Genomic DNA, 13,309 nt, shown 5'->3' on the forward strand with positions numbered 1-13,309 from the left:
CTCTACTGGGCTCTACCCTGACTGAGACTGATGGAGCGATGCACACCCAAACACTGGACAGAGCTTGGGGACTCTTATGGAAAAGTTGGGGCAATGATTCAGGACCCGGAAGGGGATAGGGACTCTACAGGAAGACCAGCAGAGTCAACTAACCCGGACCCTCGGGGCTCTCAGAGACTGAGCTGACAACCAAAGAACAGACACGGGCTGGACCGAGGCCCCTGGTACATACGTAGCAGACATGCAGCTCCGTTTCCATGTGGGTCCCCTAACAACTGGATCGGAGGCTGTCCCGAGAGCTGTTGTCTGTCTGTAGAAACTGTTCCACACAGCATTTTAAATTTTCATTTCAAACATTAAAAATTAAAGAATTCAAGAGAACACTCTATTTTTTTCCCAGATACTTCTGTTGCTTTTTCTTCATGTCTCAGTTTCCAATGTTTTGGTCTCATTTCCCTTTGGTCTGAATAAATTCTTTCATATTATTCTCCCTTTATTTGCAAACCATTGTCTTCTGTAGTTGTTCCTGAGTTTTATTTTCAGTGGTAATTTCTGATGCATCTGGTTCTGTTTCTCAGATATTTTTGCTTCTGCTTAGATTTTGTGGATCTCTTCCATGGAATTCGTGAGATTTTTCCTCCACTGTTTCTTTAATTAACTTTATTTAATTTCTGAAATCTAGATGATGTAGTTAGCTCTTGGGTTCTAGTCTTAAAGATACCAGAAACTTCGTTATTTATTTATTTTTTAATATTTTCCTCTTTTAATATTTTCTTCTCTGGTATAAAGATTTAAAATTTTTATCAGTATGTTTTTCTAGTTCATGACTTTTAACATTAATCTACATTCTGTTATTGAGACTACCTAGTGAATTTTAATTTTATTTACAAGTCAAAATTTCATTGGATTTATTCCCTTCAGGTAGGTGGTGTGTGTGTGTGTGTGTGTGTGTGTGTGTGTGTGTGTGTGTGTGTGTGTGTGTGAGGGTGTGTTTGAAGGTGTGCATGTATGCAGAGGTCCGAGTTCAGTGCTCAAAGTCTGTCTTGGTCATTCTCTATCTCAGTTTGTGAGGCAGGGCCCCTTATTGATCTTGGAGATTACTGGTTTCTTTAGTCTGTGAACTTCAGTGATCTGTGTTATCCCCCAAGTACTTGGGTCACATATACTCGCTGTCGTGCTTGGATATACTCTTTTAAACATGGACTCTGAGGTCTGGGGATAGAATTCAGGTCCTCAAGAGTGTGTGGCCAGAGTCACCTCCTTAGTTCCCGATTCTCTTTTATGTCACATTTCAGAGCAGACACTTTCTACTGCCCCATTGGTTTCAAGAATGGTTGGACTGCTTGCCTGAGTATGTTTCTAATAGCTGCTTTATATTTCTGAAAGGTTCAGTGTCTATGTCATCTCAGCATTGGCTCCCTGTGCTCCTGAACTTCAGTGTTTCCTTCTTTTCCTAAATATTTTTGGACTTTCTTCTGGACATTTTGAATACTATTTTGTGAGCTTTGGGTCTCCCTTCAGTTCTCTAGTGAGTGTTAATTATCAGTGTTGCTCAGTAGGCTGTAACCCACTTAGCTCCAGGACCCTGGGTCCAGCCCTGCTGTGTAGGCTGTGGTTAAGATGTTGGGTCTCTGTGTGATCTTTAACATCCTTCTTGGTGCTTACACGGGAGCCCACCTTTGACTCCAGCTTGAGTCTATTTCTTCAGTTTCCAGAGTGACTCTTATGCTAATTATTAATATAGAAAAAGGGGAACATAGGTTGCAATTGGCATTGTGCGTTTGCTTTCTTGGGCTTTATGATAGTCTCTTTTAAGCTTTCTGTGTCCTCGGGGGTGATTTTCTGGTCATCTAGATGAAAGGAAAGACTTTAGTTACCATGCACTCCCGTGGCCTTGTTTGACTATCCTGTGTTGAGGGTCAGACTGAGTTGGCAGTCAGGTGGACAAAGCAAGTCAGCTCTCTTTCAGAATTGGTCCTTAAGGTGCCCGTTGCCACCACCGTGACACTGCGCTGGCTGAGTGTGAGGGTTGAGGCCCTTGTGTTTGAGTTTTGGTGGTTACTTTTCCTTTCCTGGCACGCAGAACAAGAGGACCTTTGACGTTATCCACCTAAAGGCTCCTTCCTGCATCTGCTATGGTGGCAGCTGCTGGGCTTTAAATAAAATTACTACCAGCTTGGTCATCTCTCAGATCCTCATCCTTTTCCGTACCCATAAGCCGGTGTACTTTTCAGAAGCCTCATTTATGGTTGGTCCTGCCCAGAAGGGATGGACTCATGGGGTGTTGGATGTGGTCCGCTCCTGGCTGACTCCCAACAGGCTGCAAACCGTGATTGTGTAGACATCTTTCCTGAACCTAAGGTGGTTTAGACTTTGTTTCTCTCTGTTCTTCCTCCCCCTTCTCCTTTTCTCCCCTCTTGTCCTTTCTTCTCTTTCTCCCTTCCCCCCTTTTCTTTTTTCTTCTTGCCACTGTTTGCCCCTTAAATTGGTGGGGGGATGGAGAAGAATGCTTGGTTTTGTTTCTAATTCTTTGGCCTCTTACCAAGCCTCCATTCTTTATTTTATTGTTGGCCTCTCTCTATTTAGTCATTATACCAGATCCTTGTCCTCTCCGTCACCGTTCCTGACTATAACGTCATCTGCAGTCGTCAGTTAAAAACTGTTCTTTTTTTGTGTCTACTCACCACTCTTTAAAAGCAATTTACTTTTTTTTTCTTTTTTTTGCCAGTGGAACCGCATGGCCTTTTTGTTCTCATTTTCTCTGTGTTGTCTCTCTGTAGTCAGGGCATCGTGTGGTTTGGTGGACTGTATATGCAGGTGGTAGCAAGACTATCTAGTGACATATTGGAAGCCTAAGGGTTTTTGTTTTTCAAGCAAAAGTTTCTTTAATTGGAAATAAAAAAATCCATAATTATGTGTTACTCTACATTTAAAAATACTGGGAATTTCAAACAATAGTTAAAATATTGGTTCAGCAGGTTTATAACTATGGTTTTTGTTGTTTAATAGTCTTGGTGCTTTGCTTAGTGATTTTCCACTATATCAAAGCTCACAAGAAGGAATGTTAGGGGATTTCTATCTCTTTGTATTTCTAGCCCTAGCATGGTGATAGTGAGTATAAACTGTGCTAATTCATCATATTGTTTTATGACAGAAGTGATGCGTGCCTAAACCCTGGTATGCATTGACGCACCAGAACAGGTCAGGCGGTGCTTTTTAATATGACACCAAAAGGAACAGATAGATACAGCGGGAAAGAGAAAGAAAGCAGGCATAGACCAGGGCAGGACTGACTGTCACCGGGGTTACCTCTAACTTCCCCAAAGGCTAGAGTAGTGGGGACAGCTGCAGAAAAGAGTAGGGAAGGCTTGCTGAGGCTTGTCCTCAGGGCGGGGGCTATGCTCGCTCAGCATCCGTCTCCTCAGAACAAACAAACAAACAAAAAACCCCAAACACAGCCGGTACTCACCTTCTTAAAACGATTTGTTGGGTGAATCATTTGTCTCCTACTTAGAACCATTCTGTAAACTAGTAATCTTAGCTCGAAAGCTACTCCTCGATTGACAGTATCCATGGCATGATTTGTAGTAGAAAACTTTTCTTAGCCTCATATATTTAAGATGAGTATTTTAGCACCCGGTTATAGCCCCAGCTACCCCCAACCACTTATTTTGATCCAGGACCTACTCACCAAGTTTCCCAGGAGGGCCTCAGATTCACACTGAAATCATGCTGGTCTTGAATTTGTGACCACAGTCTCTCAAACTCTCAGTCTGTGTTACTGAGCCCATTGAGTCACTTTTAAGATAGGAGTAGTAGTAAATATTAACGGGAGCGTCACGTGCTTCTGAAGCTTATGGGACGCTGTAGTTAGACATTTTGAAGATACATATATGTTGTCTATTTTATTTTTGTATTCCTCTAGTAACTGAGGACAGAAATTGAGGCAGTGATCTCACAGAAATTCAGAGTTGTGGGAGAACAGAAATTCTCAAAGTTTGTCTTTATTTTATCCTGAGAAAATTATATTGGCCTTTACATGCAAGGAAACAAAGATAGAATGACTTAGAATTGCTTTTATTGTTTGACCTTTTGAAACCAAAGTCCACTTGACAAGTTCTGTTCAGATGCACATAGCCTGTGTGCATCCTGCCTGTCGAGTAGCATAAGGGGGGATGCTTAACGAAGTCTAGCATTCTCTCGCCTCTGATTCGTGCATTGCAAGGCTGTGTGAGAAGAAGTTGTTTTTTCCGTTTCAGGTTTCCTCAAGTTGCTGGGATAGAATTTAGATTTGATCCAGATGCAGAACCGGGACATCAAGTCATAAGAGACACTGTGAAAGTTCAAGGACAGCACTTACAGAAAAAGAAAGTCTATCTCCTGGCCATTAGGGAGTACATTGCAAATGTGAGATTGTTTTCTTTCGAAATGTTTTAAGAAAACTGATCGTTTGGTGCTAATAAACATGCTTATGCCCACACATTTAAGTTTGCTTTAATGAATTCAGACACTTAAAAAATAATAAATGTTTCCATTCCATTTTATGATTCACAAATTGAATTAATTTTATCTCATGGTAAACAAGCACAATTACACTGTTTAGTATTATCAGATTTAAAACTATAGCCCTCTAAATCCATGCATATCAATTCTGTTCCTTAAATGACTAGCAAATGTAGCCAGAATTGTATAGCCTGAAGTGCTATAATGGCTTGCTAAGTTCAAATTTAGTGAAAAATAGTCCTAAAACAATTAGTATTTCTATTTTTGATAAATTTTAATTACTTTGTTATTTAGAATGAAATGTAGATGACTAAGTTTTAAAGACTTTACATATGAATTTGGTGTGACTGCCACTATTTGATCTGGAGTACTGAGGAATCTTGTACTATGCATTGATTATATGTTCTAATTTGAGAGCCCTTTAGTCAGTTTCAGATTAGGGTTGACAGTAGTGGCACAAGCCTTCAGTCCTAGCACTCAGGAAGCAGAGGCAGTCAGATCTCTGCATTCAAGGCTGGCCTGGTCTACAGAGTTCCAGGTCCACCAGGGCTACACAGAGAAACCTTGTCTTGAAAAACCACATACACAGAAATATTTTCAGATTAGATTCTTCAATATCATTCCAATAGACCCTCTTTGTTAATGTTTTTTCACAACCACCTTTGAAGAGTATAGGTGCCCTACTCTCAAGGCCATTAAACAACTGAGCTGTGACAACAGGGTTGCAGCCACTATGTCTAGATTTATGAGTAGGACAATTATTTAAAGTATAGTTAACTCAGGTTTAAGAAAATGTCTTTATGTATAAAGGTAAGAAACAGATGTTTGTATATTTATTACTCCTGGCTTAGAAACTTGAGTTCTGTTTTTGCTATTTCAGGGGAAGGATGGCTACGGTATGTTTGACCCCAAAACCGCACAGGTGCTGGCTACAGTCGCCATGCATCCCTTTGAATCAAGAAAAATTTTGCAAGGAAAGAAGAAATGTCGTTCAGGCCATCGAATGAGTTTGATCATGACAACAAACAAATCGCCATCCCTCACAGGTGACAGGACTGTCGTGTTTCATGTGCTACTGCTTGAGTTAACGTTTCTTAGGCTCCAGTCTTTAGGTGGGCATCCTGGTGTCTGAGGACGTGTGGACAGAATAAAAATGGACCTTTATTCTCCAAGGTGAAAAGAAGGAGCAAGGGACTGTAGTCATAGGGACGGCGTAGGAACCCAAAGCTGTGGAGACAGACGGTCTAGAAGACCGTGTCCCTTTCAGGTTGTTCTGTTGTACAACCTTCAACTACTTCTGCGACACTGCCCTTCTAATCCAGATGAAAAAAATTATAACCTGCCAGATTATCTTACTTCTGTCCAATTAAACATGTTGTCTTTCCTACTTGATAGATGCTGTGCCAAGGCATACTGATCCCCACTTAATGATCAAGCTTAGAAACAATTCTCTCTCTAAGGTCACTTCAACAACAACCCAAGGCAAATCTTATCAAATCATAATCAGTTTTATAGTTGGCCGATTCTTTGATAAATAATTATATTCCTAAATATATCCAAGTTCTGGAAGTTATCATCACACCTGTTAAAAGTGAGATGAATTCTCTCTCTTTTTGTTTAAAAAAAAAAAAAAACCAAGAGAGTTCTTTTAATACACCGGCCATACTTTTTGTCTTAATTATTTTTCAAAAATGAAGACAAAATGACAGCTGTCACCATATGATCACCACTAAATAGACTCAGCAGGCTGTAAAAACCACCCGCCCACCCACCATATATTTAACAAAAATTTTAAAAGTCTCCTGAATTTGGGAGGGGGTGGTGGGATGGGAGGAGTTGCCATGGAAAGAGAGACAGAAATGATGTAAATATAGTACTCACGTACAAAATTCTCAAAAACTTAAAAAATTAATTATCAAGTAAATCCTTTTGGGATAATATGTAGTCATAATTTAAAAGCTTAAGAATTTGACACAAAATTGTATTACGTGTATCAGGTGATATTTTCACACGTGTACACATTGTATAATGTTCAAATGAGGGTAAGCATACCTATTTCCTCAAACATTTATTATTTAAGTATAAGATATCTTAAAGTCAAAACGAACTGATGCACTTTTGTTTACCTGTAAATTTCATAATATGTTTAGTGCACTTTCATTCATGGACGAAATCTGACTGTGGTGGTGGAGAAACAGAGTTTCAACACTGTTTATAACTTTCAATTTGTGTATCCTAATAAAGCTTTAGTGTGACTTCAGAGTATCTGTTTTGGGCAGCATTCAGATTTTAACTGGTTCTATTGCGCTTTCAACCTTTGAGGGAGAGCCAGATGAACCATCAGGAGTAATTTCAGTGCCAGGCATGGAAGGGAGAATCTGCCATATTTCTCCAGACATGAAAGAATGTTTGCCCCAACTCAGAACTGCGAGACAGCGAGGCCTTAGAACTCTGCCCACCATTCGTGACAATGCACCCGAGGACTCTGACTCTGACAGAGTGTAATGCAGTCGGTGTGTTTCGTTAGTGCTCAAATGAATCGGATCAATTTTAGCAGTGACAGGCACAGTAACAGAATATGGATTCCTTGTGTCATTCTAGAATTGATGATAATTCTAGGGATATTGCTCTAAATGTTCTTTTCATTTAATCTTTATCAAGTCTTTTAACTTTTGACTCTTCACTATGTTGTGTCAGAAACACAAACATTTGTGATTAAAGTGTAAACATTATGGTGTTTATTATTAAATAAAATTCATGCTTACCTCTTCATGGTATTTATTTGTACAATAACCTTTTTTCTCTTAGTATTGCTTATTTTTCTGTCCAAATGAACGAATATATTCATATTTATGTATGTGTCTATCTATCCCCCCTCTCTATTTGCCTACCTGCCTATCTGTCTGTCTACCTACCTACTATCTATCTATCTATCTATCTATCTATCTATCTATCTATCCACCTATCTATCTTATATATCATCTATCATCTATCTATGTATCTATCCATCATCTACCCACCTGTCTGTCTCTTCTATCTACCTGTCTGTCTATCTATCTCCTCTCACTACTGCTTCATTTTAACTCTTTCAACCTTATTGGAATTCTATGACAGGTTCTAAACAAATCTTGTTAAAGCACTGAGCTTTCATATTAATGACCGACTGGATGGCTTTTCTCCTTGTACTTGCTGTTGTTGTTCCTATCGAAGCACCCTTTCTTACCACAGTGAAATGAGAGAAGGTAGTAGTATAGCATTTAAAACAGATGTAAAAATGAGCTAGAACCAGACTGGACCAAATTCACAATTGGTTTGTTACTGATTAACTGATTGGAGATACTTCCTAAATTTACCTTTTCTTTGACAGTTTTTAAAAATTATGTTTGTAAGTAAAAAGTTCCAGTCTTTAAGTCTTCTGTCCTTTTTCTCAGTTAAGAGCTGTGCATCTAGGGCAAAAAAATCACTTCTGTTTTTGGAAGATCATGTGTGCCTTCCTTGAATTTGTGAGAAATTAAAGGAACATTCAGTATTCTTATTAGTGCATGGCGGTGGCCACGGAAGCTGTGCACAGTGACGCAGCTAAGGTAAGTGGATGTTTACATAGTAATGGAAGAAGCTGGAGCCCAATGTTGTAGCTTCCAGCTCATTCTGCTTTGCTGTGTTCTCACTATATTCAGAAGTGGATTTGTGAACATACATCATCGCTTAGTTATCTTGGTGTCTAATAAGACACCAAGCAAATTTCTGAAACGGAACCCACTTCTATGGTTCTATGAAATGGACACAGGCATTAAGCTGCTTCCTAAGTAATTCCTTTATAACCACAGCTTAGTGCCTCTCAGCCTTCGTCTGACAGACTTCTTGGTGCAGTAGATACTGCTTAAAACTGAAAGCCACAAACGGTCCATGTTTGGAGACTAAAAGACAGTGAATAAGGCAGAGTGCTCTAAGTGGGACGACATCTTTGTCATATTGCTTCCTCTCAAGGCTCAGGGGTTACCATGGCAAAGGTGGTAAAGAGATTGTGAGATAGAATTAGTGCGTGACTTCAGTGAAACTGTGTTTTTCTGACATCACACAGGCTGCGACTGCACAAGTCCTACACTAGAGCCATCCAGACAAGATATCGGGGGTGGGGCTCACACAGTGCTAACTGAGGTACTACAAGCAATTGATGGCTTCTGGGAGAGGAAGAGTCAGTTTTCTTCAATGTAGGCACTGAGAACTTAGACATGATGTAATGGCCCGGTACCTATGCACACAGAGTTAGCACTAAAGCGACTCAGACTTCATGGACTTAAACAATTGGGGTGGAAAAGTTTGAAGGGATGGGGAGGAACTGGGAGAAAGGAATGGGGATTAGAGTTCATCAAAATGCATTATTTGTATACATAGGATTCTCATTAATAATAAATTACTTGATTAAAGTATTTAGAAATGTAGATCACTTCAGGTATTATTATGAATAACCAAACACGTTTAAAATTAAGCTTCTGAATCATTAAGCTCCATAGAAACAGAAATTGTTGATGATAAATCACAGAAGTTAACTTTTAAAATAATATTACTGGGGCAGATACTGCATTTCATTAGATTTAGGATTTCTCTTTTCCTTTCTTTGGTTCTTCATTGGAAAATGAGATTTTATGTAATTATATGGACGTTGATGAAGAGGCACACGATGGGTTCCTGTGTTAAGTTTATGAGGCTAGAGAGATGGCGGAGCTGTTAAAAGTGGTCGCCGATGTGCCTGGCTGTGGTAGGCTAGAGTGCCAAAGGAAGGTCATGTGTTATCGGATATGGAGTCACCCAGCAAAGGTGTGGGGTATAGGCTACGTTATCGGGGATTCCCTTCTGGAGATCAGAAGGGAGCAAACGCTGACCAAATAGAAGACTGGCGTTCTAAGTCTACATGAGGGGAAAGGCAGGACTTGGATGACTTCTGGGGTAGGTTAAGTGATCACCATCTTACCTGGAAGACTTCAGGGGCTCTGTCTCCCGCAGAGGCTAAAATGCTTGACCTGGGATGCACAGGAAACACAGGAACACTCCGTCCTCCTGTGTTCCCTACCTGTCTCAGCGTCTGGACATACCGGGCCTATCTGTCCAGGAGGTGGTAGCTCTAGGAGACACTATACTTAGTGTTTTGTCACTGGTAGCTCCAGTTGTAGAAAATACAAATTTAATTTAAAGTAAAGTTAGAGATTTATAATTGCTTTCTAAATTTGGTTACTAGTGTAATGACAGGCACGCAGATGTTTGTATTTATTACAGGTACAAAACTACTGATATGTGCCAGAGACGAAGTGAATACATGTTTCCTGTGAAATATCATTGCTTCTTATCTTCTTAATTTGCATACAATAAAAAACTTCTAAAACAATTCAGGAATGAATCAAGATATATTTTCTAGGGCATATAAGCCAGAAAATAGCTGCGATTGGTTTCAAGGTTCTTAAAATATCGTCCCTGTGTGTGTTTCAATTGTTTGATCTAGTACTGTGAGAACAGTGATGTTTTCCCAGATGCACATTATTTTTATCTAGAACATAAGTGATTATAGATATTCATTTATAAATGGAAACATACATCTCTTTGTAAATTGTATTTAATTTTATGTTTTCTGGATTTGAACAGTCTGATATATTTGGTCGTATTTTTCCACAACTCTAATTGTGAGAGCAGAAATAAGTATTAGAACAATAATCCACACCACTTTTGTATTTCTTAGAAAATCACGCTATCAATCTAATCCCTTTATCTGACACAGTCAGCAATTGTGCTGAGTTTGGCAATTTTCAGTCTAAACTGGTGCAGCTTATCTATTTTGAATGGTGGTGGTATTTTATTATCATGATAGGCAGAAAGGGCTGATTAGCAGTTCATTGCTGCTAATTAAATTTAAAACATGCCTGAGTCAACACAATGACTTACGTCTCTGTTTCTTTAGTTTTCTTCACTTTGAATCCTGATACCTTTCCTGTATCTTGCTCCCACTGTCATGGTTCATACATTTTCTTTTCTTGGAAAGAACTTAACTGTAACAAGTACTATAATAGAAGAAAATGCCAGCGTTTCTTTACACAAATCCGTAAGCCCACAGCTCCTTATTCCACATATAAGTCAAATAAGAACAATAAAAAAATGTAAAAGCCACTCTTTATTGCACAGTGACAATGTATCTAGTTAAATGAATCACCAGGTTGATTACAGTTTGCACATGCATTGGCCATTTAGGTTACTAAAAGTCAGATATGTTATTTCTAAAGTGATCCATTCTGAAATTGGAAAGTGTTAATATGGCTCTCTAACATAGCTATTGGGTGTTAGTCACACTGCATGTGGTAGTTTGCGCTTACAATAGTTAAAAACGTTGCGCCAAAGCTATGAAGTCTTTACAAAAGGATAGTCAGATTTTTGGTAATAGGAGACAGAAGTAGAGATATTCAGAAATCAAAATCGCAATATACCCTGCTTGATTAGTTCCCAGAGAACATGGTCTATTTTTAACAGACATCATTTGCCTAAGAATACATAGTGCTTCACTAAACATCTTAGTAATAATGATGGTATCTATCCAGATTATTTCATTTCATATTTTTACTGTTTTTAAATGGAGGTAAAAACCTCAGTCTTTACAATCATAGTAAGTATAAAAATGACATTGTAAAATTAGAGCCCCAGGTCCTAAAGTAAAAAGTATGGAGTTAATAGTGCACTGTTTCTAATGGCTGGTTCGCCAGCTCTTGAATAAAGTTTAGGTTGTTACATGAAAGAAATTAATAAATAAATCCATTATCCTCAGGCTTTTTTATAAACACTAACCATTTTTATAATGCGACATTATAAAAACTTCGAAGCACACCTTCAAAACGTTCAAGCCATTGTTTACGTTTATGACTGTTCAATTGTAGCAGAGTACGACGATTCCTAAAACGGAAAGAAAAAATAGCAAAGGAAGCAGAAAACAACAAAGCCAATGACCCAGTTCACTGAATAAATATAGATGATCACCATATCCATGTCAAACCACCACCCGCGGCTGTCGTCCTCGAAGTGCAGGTAGTCCATCCTGTGGGCACCGTGTGGGAACTGCCTCCGCGTCACTGGGGCCGCGCGCCTGTGGAACCCTGGGAGATAGCGGAGGAAAATTAACTTTCCAGCCCACTGACCTCAGACACTTGATGAGCTGACAGAGCACTTGACAACGCTCATCCTGGCTTTACTGGGCGGTGTCTCACGCTTGCTTTTTCAATAATGAACAGCTGTGACAAGTCCCAGTTTGGGGTTTAAAGGGCAGGGCAGCAGATGCGCGTGGCTCAGTGACCTGGACCACACACATTATTCGTAACATTGGGTTGGAAACTTCTTATTGGCATCATCTGACATAACTTGTCGAGATTATTTTCATATACAAATTTTTTTCTAGATTTAAGCCCCAGTAACCGCAACCACTACTGGAAGTACTGTTTGTAACCTCGGAACACCAGCTAACTTTCGTACCTTCCGCTTAACGATTTTAATCCCTGCAGTTGTTTGAGCAAAGTTCTGTGGGACTGTATTTCATGCTTTAGTTCTGAGCTGAGTTTGACAAATATAAGGGCACTCTACAAAGAGTATTAGCTTTAATATTAGCTTTAACTTTCATATTCTTCAAAGTATGGGCCTACTTAGGGGATTGGCTGGTGGAGAAAAATACAATCCCTTGATACGTTTCTGAGAATTACCCCATCTCAGGAAATTCTGGCTGTGTTTACTAGCTATGTATCGTATCTAGTGCCTTAGGGCAACCTGACCAACAGCTACGTGCTTTTCTGTTGGTTGGCCAATGTGATGGCCAACTTACTGGCAGCTTGACAAGCCCGGGGAGAGGGAAGATCAATAGAGGAATCGTCCAGATCGATTAGTCTGTGGCCCTCAGCCTGAGGTATTTTCTTAATTGATAACTGATGTGAGAAAGTCCAGCACACTGTGGGTGGGTCTGAGCTTTATGAGAACGGCCGCTGGGCAAGCCAGAGGGCCGCAGGCAGGACACTGTGTTCGTCTACCAGCTTTGGTTCAGTTCCAGCCTCCCGGCCCCCGATTGCTTTCTTGGGTGGTGGACTGTAACCTGTAAGCCGAGTAGGCCTTCTCCTTCCCCAGGTTACTTCTGTTTACAGGAGTTACCATAGCAACTGAGAAGCAAACTCAAAACGGCCAATATGTGATATCTAAGCTTCCACAAAAGAGAATACTTAAAGGTTCCATACCTCACTGCTAACTTTAGTTTTGCACAGCTACCGCATACTTTTTATTTATTTATTTATTTATTTATTTATTTATTTATTTATTTAATTTATTTATTTATTGCTTAAATTAGTGCAAGAGAAGGCAGTAAAAATATACTATTTGATTGGATGGGAAAAAAATTCTGGCACTTGCTAGTGATGGGTGGTCAAGGTCAGATGGGGCTCCTGCTCAAAGCAAATTCTGCTTCATCATCTGTAGCAACTGAGTATGTGACGTGCCCTGCTCCAGATCTGGCTGCTAATTCAGACGGCAAGGGTGAGCTCACCTGGCTCTTGGTACGGCTATTTAAAGCCCAACCTCTTTCATCGGGAACAGTTCTCGCTTGCCCTTTGTGTTGAGCTCTCTACTTATTGGTGGTTTGTGGGCTGCAAACACAGAGAACCCGTGAGAGGGAGACTAGGCTGTGCTTCAGAGGGAGACCTTTAGATACATTGTAACCGTCTTTATCTGACCTCCTATCATTTCATTTGATCATTTTAATCATTTACTTTCGTAGGCTACAAGGAGCTTGACTGGG

General features: G+C 39.8%; 1 protein-coding gene and 1 pseudogene across 4 annotated transcripts in view; one reads left to right on the forward strand and one right to left on the reverse strand.

Moving 5' to 3' along the window:
- Positions 1-7,071, forward strand: part of LOC134485775 (trifunctional nucleotide phosphoesterase protein YfkN-like) — a 36,908-nt pseudogene extending 29,837 nt beyond the window's left edge.
- Positions 7,072-10,645: 3,574 nt separating this feature from the next.
- Rnf180 (ring finger protein 180) overlaps positions 10,646-13,309 on the reverse strand; it is a 180,829-nt gene continuing 178,165 nt past the window's right edge. For 2 of the 4 annotated variants that reach the window (XM_063282550.1, XM_039103136.2), the window contains exons 8-9: positions 11,518-11,633; positions 10,646-11,433 (exon numbers count right to left, since the gene is read on the reverse strand). In XM_063282550.1, the coding sequence (XP_063138620.1) occupies positions 11,398-11,433; positions 11,518-11,633 (152 nt within the window). In that variant the 3' untranslated portion in view covers positions 10,646-11,397. Of the gene's footprint in view, positions 11,634-13,309 lie in introns of all 4 variants that reach the window. The other 2 variants (XM_039103134.2, NM_001134986.2) reach the window with 2 other exon arrangements.

Source organism: Rattus norvegicus, chromosome 2, assembly GCF_036323735.1.
Source record: "Rattus norvegicus strain BN/NHsdMcwi chromosome 2, GRCr8, whole genome shotgun sequence".
NCBI classification, from domain to species: Eukaryota; Metazoa; Chordata; class Mammalia; order Rodentia; family Muridae; genus Rattus; species Rattus norvegicus.